At 44.6% G+C, this 22564-nt stretch overlaps 1 protein-coding gene across 7 annotated transcripts in view; it reads left to right on the plus strand.

The window, feature by feature from the left end:
• The window catches only part of MYRF (myelin regulatory factor), a 177854-nt gene that overhangs the window by 119458 nt on the left and 35832 nt on the right, over positions 1–22564 (plus strand). For all 7 annotated transcript variants that reach the window (XM_033928865.1, XM_033928866.1, XM_033928868.1 and 4 more), the window contains 4 exons: positions 13073–13268; positions 16440–16516; positions 20017–20127; positions 21969–22059. In XM_033928865.1, the coding sequence (XP_033784756.1) occupies positions 13073–13268; positions 16440–16516; positions 20017–20127; positions 21969–22059 (475 nt within the window). The remainder of the gene's footprint in view (positions 1–13072; positions 13269–16439; positions 16517–20016; positions 20128–21968; positions 22060–22564) is intronic.

The following is a 22564-nucleotide window of genomic DNA, read 5'->3' on the forward strand; positions in this document are numbered from 1 at the left end:
CCTCATTCCACCAATGCCTAAGCTCCGTCCTCATCTGCACAAGCCTCAAACACTTTAAATCCTAAGTAGCAACATTCCGGAGCTGAGATTGTGATGTCATAATGCCTCATTCCACCAATGCCTAAGCTCCGTCCTCATCTGTACAAGCCTCAAACCCTTTCAAATCCTAAGTAGCAACATTCCAGAGCTGAGATTGTGATGTCATAATGCCTCATTCCACCAATGCCTAAGCTCCGTCCTCATCTGTACAAGCCTCAAACCCTTTCAAATCCTAAATGCTCAAGGCTTGTATGGTTAAGGCAGAGCTTACAGGAATGGGGTAGGGACAGTGACAAAACTCACGGGGATGGGACGGGGAAATTGAGTTCCTGCGGAGACAGGGAAAAATTTGTCCCCACGTCATTCTCTATTCTGAGCTCCTTTGGAAGGACGGGCTAAAAGAATGAAATAAATACATACAGAGGATGTGGTAAGAGCGGTTAACACAACTGAAGCTCAGAATTTTAGAATAAACTCTTCTGTTCAACCCCAGCACTGTAACACATTAATCTTGCATTGTTTGGCAGCAACTCTCTCATGCTCTCCTTTTTCAGCTTTTTTGGTATTGCGCTTGAATCTATTCGTCCAATGCTGTATTTCAGCAGGATATTCCGATTTGCACCTTCCTTACAAATATTCATAAAATAACTTTCAACTGCTGCCTCTTTTAATGCCCTCTGATGACCTATGACCTTTCGTGCCTGCTTATTTCCCCTCAGAAGCTAAGGTTTCCCCTTTTCTGGCTGCCGAATCCTATGATAATGTGCTTTTTATCAGCCGAGACCCTTTCTAGAATAATCTATTTGACCCTTGGCTTTGTTTTCTCCATTGAAAAGGCCCTTTGACCTCTCCCTCCCTGTTGTGTTCACTCCTACCTGTGGATGCCAGTGTATCCGTCCCTATAGGTGGAGCTTTAGACAACATCAGTAAGTGCCAGTGGGCCAGTGAAGTTTTGTGAATAACCTGTAGGATCATCGCATTTTAGTGTTATGAGGGATATTTTGAGACAGGTGTGCTGGGAATAAGGGCCATACCATGAACTAGAGCAGCAGGATGAGAACCAAGGAGGCCGGGATTCAAATCATCCCCTTCCCCCTGATATTCCACGTGGCTTTGAGCAAGTCATTTAACTCTCAAGTCTCTCAAATCCTATGTAGATAGGGAAATACCTGCTGTAGTGGCATACGTGCTCTGAACTTGCCTTGGAACTACCATTGGAAAGGTTTGAGGTAAAGCCCCCCAAATCCCCAAGGTGGACCCAGATGCTAGGGTCTACCTTGGGGGTCAGCACCCAAGAAGAAGATCTGGGTATCATTGTAGACAAAACATGTGCAGTGGTGATCAAAAAAGTAAACAAGGTGCTAGGAATTATTAGAAAAGGGATGGAAACTATGAATGTTATAATGCCTCGGTATTGCTCCTTGGTGTGATCTCACCTTGAGCATTGTGTTCATGTCTGGTTGGCATGTCTTAAAAAAAAATATAACCAGAGGAAAGTGTAATTTTTCTCTGTCTTACGGAAAAATTACAGTTTCCTCTCTAAGTGTGTGTGTGGGGGTCCCCACCCCCCGACAGCAGCGCCAACACTTCTATGTAAACTGGGGGGGTTCCCCCATACACACCCCCTCGGAGCGCTTTAAATTTAACTTTTAATCTGGCACACTGACATCCTGTGCGCATTTGTCTGCGCACAGTTGTCTGGCGCGCTTTAATCCCATCACTGGATTGAATTTTTTTTTCATCAAAAATTACAAAGAGTTGGGGACACTCGATGAAGCTACAGGAAGATACTTTTAAAACCAATAGGAGGAAATCTTTTTTCACTCGGAGAATACTTAAGCTGTGGAACGCATTGCCAGAGGATGTGGTAAGAACGGTTAACGCAACTGGTTTTTAAAATGGTTTGGACAAGTTCCTGGAGGAAAAGGCCACGGTCTGCTATAGAAACAGACATTGGGGAAGCCACTGCTTGCCCTGGATCGGTAGCATGGAATGTTGCTACTAGTTGGGATTACGGAATCTTGCTACTCTTTGAGTTTATGCCAGGTACTTGTGACCTGGATTGGTCACCGTGACGATGGGATACTGGGCTAAATGGACCATTGGTCTGACCCAGCTAGGCTATTCTTATGGTCTACTAAAACTACTTTGGCCAGGACTGCCCCAGGCACTCTCTTGGTGGGGGGGGGGGCACCAGTACCTCTCCTCCTCTTTGCCCCCCTGCCCCTTCCCACCCTTCCCCCGTCGCGTGTGCGCCTTCACTTTATGTCCCCGTATCTCTAGCTCTTCGCTGGTGCAAGCAGCAGCTCCAACCTGCTGCTCGCGCCAGCCTCTGACGTCACTTCCTGGTCATGGGACCAGGAAGTGACAGAGGGAGAGCCAAGGCCAGTGCAAGCAGCAGGCTGGGGAAGTTAAAGAGGTACGGGGTAAGGGGAAGGGGTGCGCACATGGGGTGGGGAAGGAGCGAGGAGCAGAGAAGAAGGCGGGGGGACACCGCCTCAGGCGCTTCCCACCCTCGCTATGCCACTGGCTCTGCTACCCAGTGAAATAAATTGATCAGGTAATAGAAAAGGAGTGAGGGGAGGGGGGCAACTGAAGGCCTCTGTAGTTAGTCTCTGTGTGATCCACTGAAGGAGTGATTATAAAGGTCCAGATACAAAATTACCCCAAGTGCAAACACATGCAATGACAAGAATGAGTGTACTTGTATGTGACTGGTGTAGGTGTGTTTGGGGTATAATTTGGGCCGATGTGGGCAGAGGCACTGCTTGTGCACGTTATGTGTTGTATGCAGCATCATTGTAGCTGCAATTTCTGCACTTCTGGGATAAGTTTATAAAGACAGACAGGTGTCTTTATAAGATAGGCCCAAATTAGTTGCCCACGAGGCCTTCCCCCCTAGGCAACCTGCTATAAAATGACTCTGTTGTTTGGTATAAAATGTTGTTAGTCTGTGGCGAGAAGGGAACTCAGTCTTCATAATCCGATGCGGATGAAAATAAACTCTGACATCTGGACGCTTTATCTTCTGATTTTTTTTCTAGCTGGGGCCCAAGTTCTTGGTGTCAGCTTTGCACAGTAATCTTAAGATGGAGGTTCCCATGAACATGGGGGCTGAGATGAGTAAACCATCCTGACACATGCATTATTCATTACAGCAGGGTGACCCTCCACTGGCTGAGGGGTTCCCAGAACAAAAACCAGACGGCTAAGTGAGGGACTACCTTTACCACAAGTATGACAGGAATGTACTCCCTGTCTCTGCCCTTCTCCCAGTGCCCAGTCCTTTTTTGTCTCCTTCTCCTCTCATGCATGTTTATTAGACTTTCCAAAGAGACAGCCAGCTTGTGAGATTGCACTATGTGTGTGTATTCCCATGTGTGGTGTGCATATGTCCACCTTTGTGTATGTGTTTGTATATCCATGCATGTGCGCATGTGTGTGTGTTTTTCCCCAGTGTTCTGTATGTTCGTGGTGTGTGTATGTGTGTCCATGCACATACATGTGTACCGTGTGTGTGTGTTTTCCTCAGTGTTCTGTGAGTGTTCATGTGTTCATGGTGTGTGTTTGTATGTCCATGCACATGCATGTGCGCATGTGTGTGTGTTTTTCCCCAGTGTTCTGTGAATGTCCATCTGTATGTTTGTGGTGTGTGTATGTGTGTCCATGCACATACATGTGTACCGTGTGTGTGTTTTCCTCAGTGTTCTGTGAGTGTTCATGTGTTCATGGTGTGTGTTTGTATGTCCATGCACATGCATGTGCGCATGTGTGTGTGATTTTTCACCAGTGTTCTGTGAATGTCCATCTGTATGTTCGTGGTGTGTGTATGTGTGTCCATGCACATACATGTGTACCGTGTGTGTGTGTTTTCCTCAGTGTTCTGTGAGTGTTCATGTGTTCATGGTGTGTGTTTGTATGTCCATGCACATGCATGTGCGCATGTGTGTGTGTTTTTCCCCAGTGTTCTGTGAATGTCCATCTGTATGTTTGTGGTGTGTGTATGTGTGTCCATGCACATACATGTGTACCGTGTGTGTGTGTTTTCCTCAGTGTTCTGTGAGTGTTCATGTGTTCATGGTGTGTGTTTGTATGTCCATGCACATGCATGTGCGCATGTGTGTGTGATTTTCACCAGTGGTCTGTGAGTTTCCATCTGTGTGTTCATGGTGTGTGGGTGTGTCCATACACATACATGTGTACCATGTTTATGTGTGTGTTTTTTCCCCCCCAGTGTTCTGTGAGTGTCCGTCTTGTGTGCTATGTGCGTGTGTCCTCATTTATGTATGTGTGTGTTCATGACTCTGTGTGTGTGTGTCTGTCCATCCACATATACAGTGGGGAGCAAAAGTTTGTGAACACCCAGTCAGAAGTTACAGATCTCGCAAGTGTACTAAGGCTATAATGGTCTATTTTATACTTTCTGGATTTTTTCAGTAAAGCATGTTTCTGTATAAACATTGTGATAGTTCAGTGTGTTTTTTAAGAAATTCGGACTAAACCCATCAGAACACAGGTGAGTGAATTTAAATCTTGCATATATGTGTGTTGATGCTAGCATTTCTGAAAAATTCATACTACAATAATTACTGTTCACATTTGTAGCTAATAATATTTTGTGGTATTTACTAATAATTTTTATCTCTAATAATTAATTATTAAATAATTGAACTATAACCAAACACTCTGTAATTGTATTTCCATCCAATCTTAATTGAGATTTCTGATATTTTTGGATACAAATGTGTTTTCTTTTAAAATGTATTATATTACGAAATGAAGGTCTCTCATATCGCAGAACTGCCTAAACATTGAAAATTTCACTTGGAGTTGTGCATGCTACACTTGAACGTGTGAAAGATTCTGGATCCTTTGGTTCCAGGCAACGGAGTGGTTGTCCTTGTGCATCAACTAGCTGGGATGGTCAGAAAATTGTAATGACTGCAAAGTTATCTCCTCGTATCAATGCCACCCGACTCCGTTCTCGCTTACCATTTCACCTTCAGAACCTGAGCAGATGAACAATTCGTCGCAGATTGTTTGAAGGTGTTCCAAAATCATGTCATCAGCAAAAAAAAACAACTTCTTTTTCTGCCAAGAACATTGCTGATAGTCTTCAATTTTGCAACAAATACAGAAGCTGGAAGTCTGCAGATTGGGAGAAAGGGATGTTTAGTGAAGAAGTCACCTTCACTCAGTTTAAGAATTACACTGGGAGGGTTTGAAGACCTGCAAAACAAAGGTGCAATGCAAAATATGTGGTGCCTATGGTAAAGCAGTGGGAAAAAAATGATGGTTTGGGGTTCAATTTCGGCATGTGGAAGAGCTGGAATCTGGATGATGCCTAGAAACACGACCATGACGGGACCAGTTTACCTGCAGGTTCCGAAATCTAAGTTACAAGTATTCATGTCTATATATGGTACCAGCATGATGGAGCACCAACTAAAGCATGATGGAGCCATTCAACTAAAGCAGTTGAAGCATGGATAGCGTCATTTGGATATCATTTACTGGCTCCATGGCCTGGAAACTCTCCCGATCTCAATCCAATCGAGACTTAGTAGATAAAGACAGGTTGTTCACCCTCTCCAAGGTAGGGAGAACGAGAGGGCACTCTCTAAAATTGAAAGGGGATCGATTCCGTACGAACGTAAGGAAGTTCTTCTTCACCCAGAGAGTGGTGGAAAACTGGAACGCTCTTTCAGAGTCTATCGTAGGGGAAAACACCCTCCTGGGATTCAAGACAAAGTTAGACAAGTTCCTGCTGAACCGGAACGTACGCAGGTAGGGCTAGTCTCAGTTAGGGTGTTGGTCTTTGACCTAAGGACTGCCGCGGGAGCGGACTGCTGGGCACGATGGACCACTGATCTGACCCAGCAGCGGCAAATCTTATGTTCTTAACCTTTTCCTATCGTGTGTCCCGGATGACGGGACATTCCAAAAATCCATCGTGGATAAACAGTCTGTATGGACTAATAAAGAGCCAGAAACACAAAATATTTGAATTTACAGACTTATGACTTATTTACATTATGTTTACAATAGCCGTAAATGATAACAGTGAATAATACAAAACTTTGGTAAAATAATTACGATTGGAACCAGCGTAACGTAAAATTTATTACGATAGGAAAAGGTTAAATCATTGATGATAATGAGGAGAGCTGTGGCTGACAAGCATCCAACATCACTAGAAGATCTGGAGAACAAAATAAAACAGGTGTGGACAACTCAGATCACACCGGAATACTGCCAGCAGCTATGCCATTCGATGCCTGCCCGAATCCAAGCTGTACTCGACAACAAAGGACGATGCTCAAAATACTGAAGAAAGGCTTTAACAACCACAAACTTTGCTTATTTGTATTAATTTTGGACTAGTCAACAACTACAGTATTTTTGTGCATGTACTTCATTAGAAAAATGTTATTTGGATTGTTTGTTTGTACCTTTGAGTGTTTCTTGCACTGAAATTTGCACAGAATAGTGGCGTTCACAAACCTTTGCTCTTCACTTTATATACATACGTGACGGGGGGAGGGGGAGGGTGCCTGGTGATCACATTGGATTCTCAGGACATGTCAGAGGGGCAGAGGCATTAGGACAGGCCTGGGTTTCTATTAGATCCATGTACGTGTCTTGGAAAGTTGGCTCCTCTAGTTCTACTTCGATTTTCTTTTCAGTATGCTCACACCCTATTCTGCTTGCCGAATTCCAAACTCTCTCTTACCCGGTCCTCACCATCTCACTGATTTTTTTTTTACTTTTCCCACCTTGTTCTTTTAAGTGTCACTTCACTTTCATCTCTTCTGCTCTCCTGGTGAGTTTTCAGACATGTTTTTGCCAGCCATTATCTAAGTGCTCTTGTTTCTGTCTCTCTTGCTGAAGCTTTTCTCCCTCTTCCTTTCCCATTGCAGCTCTGCTTTGTGGAAACTAGTTGCAGTGAAAGGGGGGTGCAACTAGAGAGAGCTGCCTTCCCTGGGCTCTCAAGGGAGCTGTTTCATTGGAATCTAAAAAGTGCTTGAGTGAGGACAGCATTGCCATGTGGTTTCCTTCAGCTGACAGCCTGAAGCCCAGACTCCCCTGCAGGGCCAGGGTCTTAGGTACGTCATAAAATAGGTATGAGATAGGGTATGGAAGAGAAACTGGAGGTGGGGAGGGAGAAGGAATGCTGGTCAGGAAGGACAGAGATAGAGACAACAAAGGAGGCAAGGAGAGACTCAAAGGACCTTAGGAGAGAACTTCCCTTAGCCTGAAGAGACAGCCAAAGTAAAAGACAGGAAGAGATAAAGAGCAGGAGAATGAGAGACAAAGAAGAAATGATCAGGGCAGTGCCGAAGGGAAAAAGAGATGAAGAATGACAAATTTAACATCTTGTTTAGTGTCAGCTGGATGAAGGCTGTGCTTCATACATAAAAACATCTACCTCCTGTTCCATCATCTTCTCAGTTTCACAATGACCAGAGCAGGGGAACTCGAACTGCTGTCCAAACTACTCTGGGTGAGGCAGTATCACCAAGAACTGAAGAAGAAGAATTATTTTATTCACCAAAGCAAGAGGCCACCCTTTGAATTGTTGGACAGTTGATTAGTCTGGCACTCTAACATTAAAATCAGTCACAGAGGTCGATAAAGAAGTTAGAGAATCATTTACTTTATCCAGTCTGGAACCCAGAGCCACAATTACCGCCTCTATGCACTTAGAAATAAGAGTATCACTCACAGGATCAGACTCCTCGAAGGGATCCACCATATTCCCTTTGTTGACCGTTGCTGATTTGGCTCTGTCTCAATCTTTTTTACCAGCTTTCGTAGACAGTTCAGGACCGTTCTTCTGCACAAACTTGTCCATAAGCATGTGGACTGAAATCAGATAAAGTTGGTATTGAAAGTAGACAAAGTATATAGGGCTAAAAGTCTTTAAGGGAGAGCTACAGAGCTCAGGAAAAACACAATCTCTTGGCATGGCCATGCCCCTCCACAAATACATTTTTACACAACCAGCCATCACAGACCAAGGATGGGAAGATCCATTGTACTGAAACGTGTTACACAATCAACATTCCCTGGAGCATCTGGAATTGGTGATAAGTTAACAGAGAATGCAGCAGTTGCAGAATTAGGAAGAGGTGGGAGAGAAGGAGCTCTCCGTATTTCTACGCTCCAAGCAAAAATCTGGCTGAAAGCCAAGAAACAAGCAAACCCCTCTTGTAAGAAACGTGAGTTGAAGGACACATGAAAGAACTCAGCATAATGAAAACAAAAGGGAGAGAAACATACAGAGAGAGAGACACAAACACATACACACAGTGAGAACGGGTTACTGGGCTTGATGGACCTTTGGTCTGACCCAGTAAGACTATTCTAAAAGAGACTAAGTTCCGTCCAGGATGTCTTTGGAAAGGTTTGATTATCCCCATAAGGCTTCAAAGTCTAGCACGCCCACAACCCACCCAAAGCAAGCCCATAACACACACCCTTGAAATCTGGATGCACAGTGGATGGAACATCTCGCTAGACATCCAGGAAAATGGTTTCTAAAATCAGCACTTCGATATCCCGGCGATTAGGATGTCTTTTTAGAGTACTGGGTGTCCAGACGGATTTCAAAAATACGTCAGTCTGTCAGAGGCTGCGTGTAGAGTGCCTTTGAGCATGCATGGATGCAATACAATGATGTCGTATGCATGTGATGTCATCACGTTGCCTTCTAAAATCCGGACAGACAGACAGGTTTTCAAAATCTGTCCGTACAGCACTGTGTGAGCCTGTTAGTGCTATAGAAATAATAAATTACTGTTGTATAATTTTGTCTACGCTCAGAGAACCAAGATTGACACATGTACAATGTAATAATTAGAATGGATCTGTTAATCCTTGAAATCGTTTATTAATGAAACAATTGTCACCACTGAGCTGTGGATTTTTTCTTTTCTTGAGGACTGTAACCTTGAAGAAATTAAGATACAGCTGTTCATTGAAAGATAATTTTTTTCATACTCTCTGAATGTTTATACTTGATAATTTTTGTGTGTGAGAGAATCTGGACTCAGATTTTTTATGCCAATGATAAAATAAACTGAGGCTTGATATAAGTATAATACAGGTCTGAGGCTTTTTCCTTCTGTTTTCAGAAATCTTTTTAATGTAAGAAGGCCACAGAGTTTTTATTAATTGATACCTAAGGATATTGTATTGTGTAGTAAAGTTTGGGAGATTTATGGGTTCGCAACATATAAATATTGAGCCAAATATAACCTGCCATCAAATTTTAGATGGTCTGTGAGACCATGGGAAGTGTACCCAAAACATCATCAACCAGAGTTTTGATTATTTTAATTACAGTAGAACGCCAATTATCCACACTAACCTCGGCAGAGAGCAGTCCGGATACTGTATTTTTCGCTCCATAAGATGCACTTTTTCCCCCCCAAAAGTGGGTGGAAATGTCTGTGTGTCTTATGGAACGAATATTGCGTCATAAGACTGTGATGTGCGGCTAATTTAAGCGAGCGCCTGGCTGTCTGTCAGGGAAACCTACAGTATATGCTCTGATGTCAGCCATTCAGGGAGTGGCGCGGGCCCAGGCTGGAGTGCGATAGCTCGCTCCTGTCTTATGCGCTGCTGGCCTCGAGATCTGAGGTAGCTGTCCAGTGAGGGAGGGGTTCAGCATGGGGAAGGAGCACGGAAAGCTCGCTCCTGCTGATACACCACTGGACCTCCAGGATTTAAAAAGGTACCGGGAAGGGGGTAAAAAATTGGTAGTCTCCTTATTTGTTAATGACAGTGATGATGGTTCTTAATACCGGTGTTGACTTTACATTGTTGAAATATTATTCTGTGATATTTTATTAAATATATTAGTACACTATTTGATTCAGAATATTTTTTTTCTTGTTTTCCTCTAAATCTAGGTGCGTCTTATGGTCAGGTGTGTCGTATAGTGCGAAAAATACGGTACTTCTTTCCTTTTTTTAACTCTTTATTTTTCTTGGGCCTATAGTTAGACCTTCCAAATTCCTGGTCTCTGGAAAAGTCCTTCTGCCTCTCTATCCTTCTACACATTTTTCAATTCTTTCCTGAGCTCTTTTGTGTCTTTTCCCACTCGTGTTTCTTGCAATACGGCTTTGCACATTTCTTGATTTACAGCCACTTTTAGCCTCTATGCTCGCTGGCCACCTCTTTTTATTTGCCTTTTGATATATCCAGGTTACCATAGTGACAGATTGTTGTCTTCTGACAAAAATAATGACCTAAAATTTCATAGCTGGTATTCCATTGGTATCTTCCTTCCCCCCTCCCCCCCCACACACACATCCACTCCCACCCCGGATGTGGAATAGAGGGAATGTGGGTGGGTTGCGAAATGCTGTGGACCCATTATCAAGCACAGCTGGTTTCGATTTAACCTGGAATCTGGCGAAAGAAATACCAGAGTGTTTGAGGTGGGCAGGGCAGGGCCTGTGTTTAGCTGGCAGTCAGGCAGGTTGGGGAGGGGGATTGCGGGGGCAGTGTAAGAAGGTTTTGGGAAGCTTTGTGGAAAGTAGAGAGGAGGTTAGGTGGAGTTTTGACACATTTTTCAGCCTTCCCTTGAGGTGAAACTGGGTGTAAATGTAGATATTTATATCTTGAATTTGCCTTTACTGTAAACGTTCAGGCTAAATATTTTTGTACTATGTCAACAATACAGGACATTTTTGGCTCTGGTTTGTATACTTTGTTATTTGGATTTGGGCTCTGCAAAACTGTCTGCCAGTGCACCTCGATCCTCTGCTATTTACTGAGTCCCTCAGCTGCCAACCACACATCAGTCCCAATGGGCTATTTATTTCCATGTTTATACTGTTTAAAACATATGAAGCAAATTTTTCAAAAGTATAGGTGAATAGAGGGTGGATTTCCTTCCATAGGTCAGCTATATGCAAAGGCAGTTAATAAATCCCAAAAAATAAATATTTTATTTAAAATATTTATGTCCCGCAAATCCAACAATCCTAAGCGGGTTCCAAAAGTGCATACATAATCAAAAAACAACAAGATAAAATCACAAAAAGTACAAAATCGATATAACAAAAGCTAAAATAACCACACACAAAAACCACAAATTTAAGACAACATAAAAACTGGATAATAATAATTTTAAAAAAGCAGATTGTACAACTAAAAAAGGTATTCAATTAAACCCACCTCAGGCAAATGTATAACCTCATAAATCGACATGCAAATAAGACATTTTCCCACCTTTCCTGAACTGAGCCAAAGTAGGAGCCTGCCTTAACTCCAAAGGAAGAGCATTGCAGCAAACTGGACCCTGTATAGAAAACATAGGGGTCCTTTTATCAAGCCGCGCTAGCGGGCTTAGCGTGTCGGACATTTCATCACGCGGCCGGCTCAAAAACTAACGCCTGCTCAATGCAAGCGTTAGTGGCTAGCGTGGCAGACGGTATTACGCGTGTTGAACCCCTACCGCAGCTTGATAAAAGGCCCCCATAGTTTTATGAGTTACATCTAGAAGTTTCTAAGGGGCATACATTTGATCGCACGAAAAGGAGGCATGTTTGGGGAATGTTACCAGAGCATCGTTCCCTTCTCTGGGAACGAATAGATGGTATATAGGAATTTTAAATAACTAATGGACCCTGTATTCAGCCCATGCTGGTAAGCCACTCATAGCCGTAGGCTGAATTAACCTTGGATATTCAATGGCCGGGCATGTCTGACCTATGACATTGAATATCTGAGTGTGTGCCAACCTGGATGGTAACCAGGCACCGGCCGATGTTCACATTGGTGCCTGGTTACATCAGCAGGATAAAGTAAGGACAATATATTTTGCTCTTCTGACTTTATCCACTTACGAAGCCAGTGACTGAATATTGCTGCTACCCGACTAAGTAGTGGCTCCACCCCCTGGCCCGCCCCTAACCCAGCCAGTTAGAAAATGATTGGTTAAAGCCTTTACCCAGTTAAGTGCCATTGGATATCGACAGCTGACTGGCTCAGCAGGGTTTAACGGGGCAGAAACATCTCCAGTGCAGCTAAACCCTGTTGAATTTTGACCCCAAAGCTTCTGTGCCTTGGCATTTTCCTGAACTAGAAGCAGGGTTGCAAGACATCCGGATTTGCCCAGATGCGTCTTCTTTTTAAAGGCCTGTCCAGACGGCTTTTCAAAACCCGGCATTTTGTCCGGGTTATAAAAAGCGTTACGATCAGGATTGCGCCCGGAAGGCATCTGCGCAAATTGCGACATAGTGATGTCACACACATGCGTGCGTGTTATATCACCGCATCGCATCCACAAATGCCCTACAGACGCGGCCCCAAAGAGACGAGGTTTGTGTGGGGCCAAGGTTGGGGGGGCAGGGTGTGGGTGGAACGGGTCAGGGTTGGGGGGGGGCAGAACGAGGTGTGGCCACGCGTCCTCTTTTTCTTCGAGGCAAAATCTGGTAACACTGACTAGAAGAATCTTCCAGCCCTGCACGGGCTGATTTTCCCTGGGCTCTACATTGTGGCACCCCCTTTTATTTTAGTACTGAGACTTTGCACACAGCGATGTACCTCAGTCGGTGGTGTGGTAAAGGGGGTGCGGTCCGCCCTGGGCGCAGTCTTCCTAAGGGCGTGGCACCTCCACCCCACCCATCCCGCTCCTCTCCATGCTGCACGCGCCCCTTGCCTTCCGCCGTACCTTTTTTTTGCTTCCCCAGCGCGAGGTGGCTGCCTGCGTCAACATTGGCGCTCTCTCTGATGTCACTTCCTGGACCTGTGCCTGGGAATTGATGCCCAAGGGCGAGTCGACACCGATGGGGTCATGCTGGAGAAATTAAAAAGGTATGGGGAAAGGGAAGGGGATGCGGGGGAGGAGTGCCCCCTCCCCGTGTGCCACTGACCTCACTTCATTCCTATAGACTCCAGTCTTCCTGTGGTATTGCCAAAGTATTGTGTGGTGGGACTTCCACGGTATCTTTTTGATGGTTCCTGACTCAATGGCTTAATAGAGTGTTTGGGGTTTTTTTTTCCTCCTGTGCCACAGCCCCATGCCCACCTACAAAGTGGATGCTGACAAAGGTTTCAATTTCTCCGTGGGCGATGATGCCTTTGTATGTCAAAAGAAGAATCACTTCCAGGTCACTGTCTATATTGGCATGATCGGAGACCCCAAATATGTGAAGACCCCTGAAGGCTTGAGGCCACTGGAGTGTTTCTACTTGAAGCTGCATGGAGTGAAGGCAAGTTTCTAGAATGCTGCAACAAAACCTTTTAAGTCAAATTGAGGATGAGGACAATTAAAAGGGTATTTACAGTTATGTATCTCAAGTCTGTGTAAATGTATAGAAAACTAGCAGCAAATCTACTGAGTGCTATATTATAAGAGCGCACCGAAGTGGCTCGCCCAGTTCCACCCATTCCCGCCCTAGCCCTGCCCCCAATCCTGTCCTAGCCCCGCCCCAGTCTCACCTCCTGCTGCCTGTTCTCATCGGGCAGGAGGGCATGCGCGGAGGCCCTCCTGCCCAACGCAGTGTGGAGGAAGCTTTTCAAAACCCAGAGTGCCAGGTTTTGAAAAGCTGTCCGGAGCCTCGAACATGTCCGGGGAATCCAGTCGTCTGGTAACCCTAGGCATAGTGTGTAACTGCGGGGGAGGAGGGGTGGGGCATTCACATTAGCGGAGCATGGGCAGAGCTGCCACTTACAGGTGCAGCTTATAGAACACGGTAAGTTAAGTGACCCTTTGCTGTGTTTAGGGACCCAGAGATACACCAGACCTATGACCAGAGCTGCCAAGGGAGCCGACCTTCTAAGCGGGAGTTGTAGGCCCCACCCCCTACCCTGCCCTGTTCCAATAACTGCCCCCATAACTTCCCAGCCCAACACACAGCAGCACCAGCAGTTGTCTCTCTTTCCAGTGGCAGCAGGGGAGGTCTTCTTAAAATGTCATTTCCTGCTGCCGTGGGACCAGCAGCAACAGGAGATGATGTTTTGGGAAGGTCTGTCCTGCTGCTGTTGGAAGGAGAGCCTCCTCATTGGGAGATCCTGGCTCCTCGGTGGGAGTGCGAGAGATGACCTGCAAAAATGAGAGACTTGGCATGTCTGTATGACCGGTGTAAAGGGGTGCACCTAAATGGTAAAGCCAAAAAGACGGTGGAGACAGGTGTTACTGATTGAGACTTTTATTAAAAATAAAAAGTCAATAAATTGTATCCACAACCTGGAAAAAGGAGACCCTTTTTTATTGAGACTTTTATTTTTTTTAAAAGAGCTAATTGACACCAATTGATTGTTAACAACTTGTTAACATATTTGTGTGCAGGTCTCGGGACCATACACAGTTGTGGACACTATTTATACGAGAGAATCCGGGGGAATGTGGGTAATTCAGTAACAGGGCACCGGGTGGAGTCTATTCTGTGAAGAAACCCAGGTACCTACTTCCCTTGATAGCGTGACTGGGTGGAGACAGAAACACTTATGAGGAGGAGCTGAAAAGTTCTCAGCTCAACCAAGAAGAGAATGACGTGGATATGGTTCAATCAATATTCTGAAACAATGTCAAAACAGAGAATTTTGGTTCTGCAGATTGGCAATTAATGAAATAAGATAACACTCTTTTCAGCTACAGTGACAAAATAACGCTCAGAATTTAGAAAGTTTGATTGATTGGGCTGAAGACTTTCTAGTGCTCGTATGCCAGCCCCAGAGCTCGAAGAATGCTTTCACCTAAATGTTGATTCATGCTTAATATATAGTATTCTTTACATTAAGCTCCTACTGTGTGTATTCCCCTTGGACGATATGTACTGTATAAGTTAATCAGATGTTTTCGGAATAGCACTTAGACAGAATTTTGGCGTTTCCACACATATGTGTACACACATGTACGTAAATGGCATTATTTGAAACTTTTACATGGGTAACGGGCGCAAATAATGTAGAATTGTCCCGAACGTGCTCTTAAGATGTGGGTCAGTATTCAGCCAGCAGCAGTGGGTGTATTTTTAAACATTAACCACTGCTGGTTAAGTTAGACCCAGGTATTCAGTGCCAGGCCAGATCCAGGCACCAGCGCTGAATGTTTGGGTCAACGGCAATACCCAATATTTATGTGGCTATAGCCGATAATCAACGCTGTGCCTACCTAGCTAACCAGGAAAAAGTAAGTCTGCAATTTAAGCGGACCTACATGCCTGGTTAGCTAGGCGGGCACCAGCATTGAATATTGCCAGTACCTGCATAATTTTTGGGATCGCCCCAACTTCGCCACTGGACTGCCTCAACTCTGCCTAGAGCAGGGATGGGCAACTCCGGTCCTCGAGGGCCGGAATCCAGTCAGGTTTCAGGATTTCCCCAATGAATATGCATTGAAAGCAGTGCATGCAAATAGATCGCATGCATATTCATTGGGGGAAATCCTGAAAACCCGACTGGATTCCAGCCCTCGAGGACCGGAGTTGCCCACCCCTGGCCTAGACTATACCACAGTGATCAGAGGGAATGTTCAGTGGTACTTCCAGATTTATTGCCACTGAATAGCTCCTCCTGAGGCTCTCAATGGGATTTAACTAGATAGGAGTGGCCCTGATTCTGTAAACGGCGCCGATGAGTGCAATTGTCAATCATTCACTAGGCGCCATTTATAGAATTGTGCCTAATGGTGCCTAAGAAGTCTTAGGTGCCAGTAGGCGTTGAATCCTTCAGCGCGTTGCCATTTAGGTCAGGGATTTTGTGGCCTAAATGAGTGTGCCTAAGTCAAACCACACCCCAAATCCGCCCCTAACCATGCCTACTTGCTTGTAGGTGCCTTAGTGTAACGCCTACCTCAAAGTGAGCTAGGCGCCTACCAGCTAATTAATTTTTAATTATTTTCTAATAGTGCTTTCAATTATCAGTACCAATTAAGAAAATTAGCTAGGCATCTAACTTTAGGCGCCATTTAAAGAATCTGGGCCGAGCTTAACTTTCCTGGTTAAATCCTTTTGAATGCCGGGTGCATTGATGTAATTATTCGAAATAAACACTAATCCGGTCTCTTTCTAACTCTCCTCTCAAAAGTCATTTCAGCCGGCATTGTCTGGATTAGAGAATGACACAGTGACAAAATTGATTGCCGTTCCCGTCCTTGCAGGAAACAATCCTGTATCATTCTTTAGGGTCTGTCTCAACCTTAGTCCTTCTACACCAGCATTCTTCAAAGCAAGGCTCAAGGGTCAGTGGTTGTGTCCATCCTTACTCTGATTCTTCCCTCTAGAATGGTGATGAATTTTGTTGCCGTGTCATTCTCCAGTCTGGATAAGTTGGGAAGCAGTAAGAAGCAAGTTTGAAAGCCAGGATTGGAAAACTGGCAATTCCTTTACTAATACACTGGCCACAAACTCTCTAACAATCTTCTGAATCTGTCTCCTCAGCTGGAGGCCATGAACCAGTCGATAAACATTGAACAGTCACAGTCAGATCGAAGCAAACGTCCATTTAACCCTGTCACGTAAGTAATACTGAGCGCAAGGATGGGGGGGGGGGGAAGAGGGAAGGGTGAGGCCCAGAAAGTACTGTCAGGCATTGCATAGAGTTTCAGGTTTCTACACAGAGCAAAAACATTCAGTTCATTTGGTCTTTTTTTTATTTTTAGACTTTTTCAGTTTCTTTCTCACATTTTACCCGTTAATAATGCGATTAATGCATTAAATATTTAATGTGCATTAAAAATTTTAATGCACTTTAACACAACTTTGGCTCCTCAGCTCTGCTCCTCCACCTGCCACCAACTGCCGCCACTGCCACAACGGTCCACTATAATTCCCTTCCTTCCTCTAACCTTTTATAGCTTGCCGGCAGTGCTAGCAATTAAAGCAGTGCATTACCGGCAGGCTCGCTGGCTCCAGTCTCTTGCGGTCTCCTCAGTCCCTGCTGTGGCAGAACAGGAAGTTACAATCAGCTGTTTCACTGTAGCAGGATACAGGCACCTGCCTCTGCCACCACGGTCCACTATATTCCCTCCCTCTAACTTATAGCCTGCTGGCAGTGCTAGCAGTTAAAACAGAGCACTGCCCTTAGGCTCACTGGCTTTAGCTTCTTGCATTACCTTCGGTCCCTGCTACCCCAGAACAGGAAGTTACATCAGCTGTTCCAGGGTATCTGGGACTGAAGAGATCATGGGAGGCTATGGAGCCAGCAAGCCAGTCGGCAGTACTCTACTCTAATTGCTAGCACTGCTAGCAGGCTTTAAAAGGTTAGTTAGAGGGAGGGAAGGAAAGAGGGAGGGAGGATAGATACCAAACCATGGAGGGAGGAAAGCAGGCAACCACAGAGGGAGGGAGGGAGGAAAGAGAGAGAGAGAAAGAGATACCCAACCACAAAGAGAGAGAGAGGGATGGAGCGAGGAGAGAAAGATACCCAACCAAGGAGGGAGGGAGGGAGGAGAGAGAGAAAGAGATACCCAACCACAGAGGGAGGGAGGAGAGGATCACAAGATGATTTGCTGGGAGAAGGAGGTACAGATGGAAGAGAGGTAGGATGATCTTTGAAAGGGCTAGATATTGGAAATAGGGATGGGAACAACAAGGGAGATAGAGACAGATTAGGGAAGGAGAGAAATGGTGAGCACAGAGAGGTGGGGAAGGGAGAGAAGATAGAAGGGAAGATAGGGTATCCCTGGAAGGGAAAAGAAAGGAATGGGAGGGAAGGGAAGAAAAGAGAAGAGAAGAGTCAAACACTAATGAAGAAAATAGAAGACACACCCAGACAGGCAGGTTTTGAGGATACCCACAACGAATACTTGCAAATTTCTCCCATGCTTATTCATTGTGGATATCTTGAAAATCAGATTAGCTTTGTATGTCCCAAGTACTAGAGAACTATTTGGGGGAAGGGAGAGAAGATTAGAAAAGGTACACAAAAGGGCGAAGAAAATGATAAAAGGGATGGGACAACTTCCCTATGAGGAAAGGCTAAAGTGGCTAGGGTTCTTAAAATATTTCTTCACACAATGTGTAATTAAACTCTGGAATTTGTTGCTGGAGAATGTGGTGAAATCAGTTAACTTAGCGGGGTTTAAAAAAGCCTTGGATAATTTCCTAAAAGAGAAATCCATAGACCATTATTGAGATGGCTTGGGAAAATCCTCTTCTTATTTATAGGATAAGCAGCATAAATTCTGTTTTACTACTTGGGATCTATCTAGGTACTTGGACCTTGGTTGGAAACAGAATACTGGACTTGATGGACCTTCGGTCTTTCCCAGTATGACAGTTCTTATGTTCTTATGATCTGTAAGGATATGCAGAGATACATTTTTAAAGTACTTAGCATACAAAGTACCATACATTTCGCTACATGCATTAAGTCCCGAGTCCACCCTGGTTCTGCCCAGCCCTATCTATACAGTGCCAGTGCAAACTGAAAGGATATTCAAAGAGAAAGGGATTTTATATACCTCCTTTCTGTGGCTGCAATCAAAGTGGTTTTCATATTATATAGATTATATACATTTATATATTTTGTACCTGGGGCAATAGATAAGTTTTGGAACAGCCCTGGCTCCATGCATGCTCTGTTCCAGCCCTATCTACATATTGAAGAGATGGTCTGTAATGTATTCAGAGACACACTCTGGTTAACTTCTCTGAATATCGCAATCAGCAGCACATAATCCAGATAGCAGGTGCTGTAATCCAGAGAAGTGCTTTTGAATACTGACCTGCTTTGATTTAGAACAGCGTAAGTATTTCCAGGCACTGGCGGAGTCACCAGCGCAGGAGAAATATACCTGATTGGCAATCAGTGGCATGCAGTCAGTGCCTTGACGGGATTCACCCAACCCCTTGAAGACCCTGAGGGCTCTGCTCTGAATTTGATTGGTTGAGTAGGAGCAGGCAGAAGCTGCTCAACCAAATAAATTCAGATCAGTACTGTTAGGGCCTTCAGGGAGTTAGGTGAATCCCCAGCCCTAGACTTGAAGCGGTTCAGAGGAAGGTGACAAAAATAGTAGGGGGGTTGCACCAAAAGATATATGAGAAAGGTCTGGAAGATCCAAATATGTATACTCTAGGCCAGGGGTGGGTAACTCTGGTCCTCGAGGGCAGGAATCCAGTTGGGTTTTCAGGATTTCCCCATGATTATGCATTGAAAGCAGTGCATGCAAATAGATCTCATGCATATTCATTGGGGAAATCTTGAAAACCCGACTGGATTCCGGCCCTCCAGGACCAGAGTTGCCCACCCCTGCTCTAGGCAGTGATTCTTAACCCTACCCTAAGGGGACCCCTAGCAAGTTACCATATGGTTTCTGTGGCAGGCACCTGCCAATAAAACCTGATTTTAACTTGCCTTCAGCTTGGGTTTGACAAGGTGTGAAGTAAATCTAAATTACATGCAGTTGGAATGGTAATTTGCCTTGAGATCAAGCTTTAAATGGTGTAGTAAGTTTTTCTTTGATTAGTTTGCCAAGCCCTGTACAGAGATTTTAAAGTATTTATTTAAAAAATGGATGCCCTGTCTAGCCCTATAAATGGTTGAATAGCATTCCATGCACTATAATAATTATTGAATGACCTTTTTCTGAGTCGGTTTATAGCACCAGCCCAGGCACCATCTTCCAGCGACCATTTTGATGTTCTGTTAGCTGGTTCATGGCTCAGCCTTCTCCTAGTGAAAGCAGGGCTGGTTTAAGTTATAATTTCCTGATTTTTTTTTTTTAATATATTGATGTGATTATATTAACTGTTTTAATGATAGAACAATGGTGTATTGATGTAGAATTATTTATTATTTTAGTACTCTCGTATACTGTTTTGGATTGTGTACCTGACCAAAGCATAGGAATGAGCATTACAGTCAAGTGTGGGGTAGGCCAGGCTGACCCTGTGCATGGAGTGAGGCACAAGCTAATAAGCGATGATTGGGCATGAGATGTCTGTGTATCTCTTTCCGTCTCGTTCCTTTTCTTTAGGTTTTCTCGCTTTGTCCGTAACTTCTTTCTCTCTACAGCGTTAATCTGCCTTCAGATCAAGTCACAAAAGTCACCGTAGGACGTCTCCACTTCAGTGAAACAACAGCAAACAACATGAGAAAAAAGGGCAAGCCGAATCCAGACCAGAGGTAAGGGAGTCCCCTGATGGTATCTCAGGAGATTTGAGAGGCATTGAAGAATTACTTGTGAAATATGGAGAACAGACATTGCCTGCAAATCACATGTCTCCATGTCATAGAAACACAGGATCAGATGTTGGTTTAAAGCTGGATAAAGTTGAACCTGGATCTCAGATATGCTTGATGAATATTCATACGGGTTGATATTCAAAGTGATTTAAGTGGCCAGGAGAGGCTCCTGGCTGGTTAAATCGTTATGTAGGAGGCTATCCAACAATATTTAGCAATACTTAGCCTGTTAGTGCCAATGAATATCAAGACTAACCACTAAACTGAAAGCAACTATTTTGTGGGTGGTCAGGGGAGACAGAATTGGCACTTATGTGGTTACCGTATATACTCGAATATAAACTGAGATTTGGGGGCCAAAAAATGGGATTCTCAATTAATATTTAAGTTCTACCCAGCCTGGCCTACCTTACAGCCATGGTAGTCCTTTGGTGAGCAGGGCAGTAGCAATCCCTCCCTTCCTGAAGATGAGGTGTAGCATGTCCTGTCCTGTCCCGGCTGCCTCTTTACCCCCTCCCACACACACATACCGCAGGCCAGGTCTACCTTACAACCCTGGTGGTCCAACAGAGAGCCAGGGCAGGAACAGTCTTCCTACGCTCCTGCCAGTGCAGTCTGGCTGCTAAAAATGGCTGCCGTGAGTTCCTGTGATAACCTCGCGAGACCTCTACAAGTTCAGCAGTCTCATGAGGTTGCCAAAGGAACTCTTTGCAGCCATTTATAGTAGAGAGGCTGCATTGGCAGGAGCATAGAAACATTTCTCCTGGCGTAGTTCGTCGCTGGATCATCGGGATTGTAAGTTAGGCCCAGGAGAGGCCTATGGTGATTCTGGGAATAGGATGTGGGTGCAAAGCCAGCTAGAACAAGACAGGACACCTCATCTTGGGAAAGGGGAGGATCATTCTTGCCCCAGCTCACCACTGGACCACCAGGGCTGTAAGATAGGCCAGGGGAGAGACCTGCGATGTGTCCAGAAGGGACAGGACAGGACACTTTGGGAAAGAAATGCAGATGCCATTGGGAAAGGAAGGAGAGAGAGGATTACCTGTACAAAAAAAAAAAAAAGGAAGAATGTTATCTTGGTTTAAATTAGGATGGGTTTATATTTGATATTCAGCACTAAACTGCCTAGCTTAAGCAACCATATTGGACCACATAAACCCAGTCCTATCTTTATCCAGTTTTGCTTAGGTGGTTAAGAGCTGAATATTGAACGTAACTGGATAAGAGATAGGCAGCCGCACAAATCTGGATATTCAACGCCAGCTCTCGGATATAGCTTGGCATTGAAAATCGAGGGATAAAGCTAGTGATGGCTCAAAAAAATGCCACCAAGTGCTGTTGCAGCCCTGGAGAACATAACCATGTGGAGGCCTGCAGAACCTGGTCAACGGCACATTAGAGAAAGGGTGTCCTGAGCATGTAATTAGAGGTAGAATGACTTGATGGATGTGAAGCAGAATAGGGAGTGGGAGGTGCTCATTTCATTGCATAAATTAACATTTTTGTTTGAAATTTAGTCTTTGTTTTTCATTCTGTCATTGTCTCTCTCCAACATCTTTTCCACCTCTCTGACTCTTTCTATTTCTTCTTGCTCAATCTCTTTGCAAACTATTCCTCTTTCTCACATTCTCTCCCTTGCTCTTAATTGCCTTTTCTCTTGCTGGTTCTGGCCCTTTCTACTGCTCTCCTTATTTGGTTTTTTTTCTCTCTCTCCCTTGCTCTGTGGCCTTTGCTTTCTCTTTCTACCCTCCACCTTTCTCTCTCTCTTCCTCTCCCAGGTACTTTATGTTGGTGGTAGCCATTCAGGCTCACACCCAGAACCAGAATTACACCGTAGCCGCCCAAGTCTCCGAACGCATTATCGTCAGGGTAATGGCTTTTTCATTATCGCTATACTCCTCCCCCTCCTGTTACATCTCCCGGGACCACACAGCAAATGTACGGGGGGAATGGGACTTGTATACTGCTTTTTCTGTGTGACAGGTGCTTATTTTGTACCTGGGGCAATGAAGTGTTAAGTGACTTGCCCAAAGCCACAAGGAGCTGCACTGGGAATCGAACTCGCAACCTCAGGGTGTTGAGGCAGCTGCTCTAACCACTAGGCCACTCCTCCACTCCCTAGTAGCCTATGTAGCTAACTTCCCCTCCTTAGTGTGAAGAGTTTCAGTCTCTGGTGAACAGAGACAAGATTGTGATGTCATAATGCATCATTCTACCAATAAGAGTCAACCTCACCAGTGATGTCACAATAGCTTGATTGTAAAAGGTAAAGGACTTGCTATACTGCTTTTTCTGTGTGGTTAAAATTCAAGCAGTTTACATATTTTAGACAGGTGCTTATTTTGTACCTGGGGCAATGAAGTGTTTGCCCAGA

Source organism: Geotrypetes seraphini, chromosome 19 (assembly GCF_902459505.1).
Source record: "Geotrypetes seraphini chromosome 19, aGeoSer1.1, whole genome shotgun sequence".
Classification (NCBI taxonomy): Eukaryota; Metazoa; Chordata; class Amphibia; order Gymnophiona; family Dermophiidae; genus Geotrypetes; species Geotrypetes seraphini.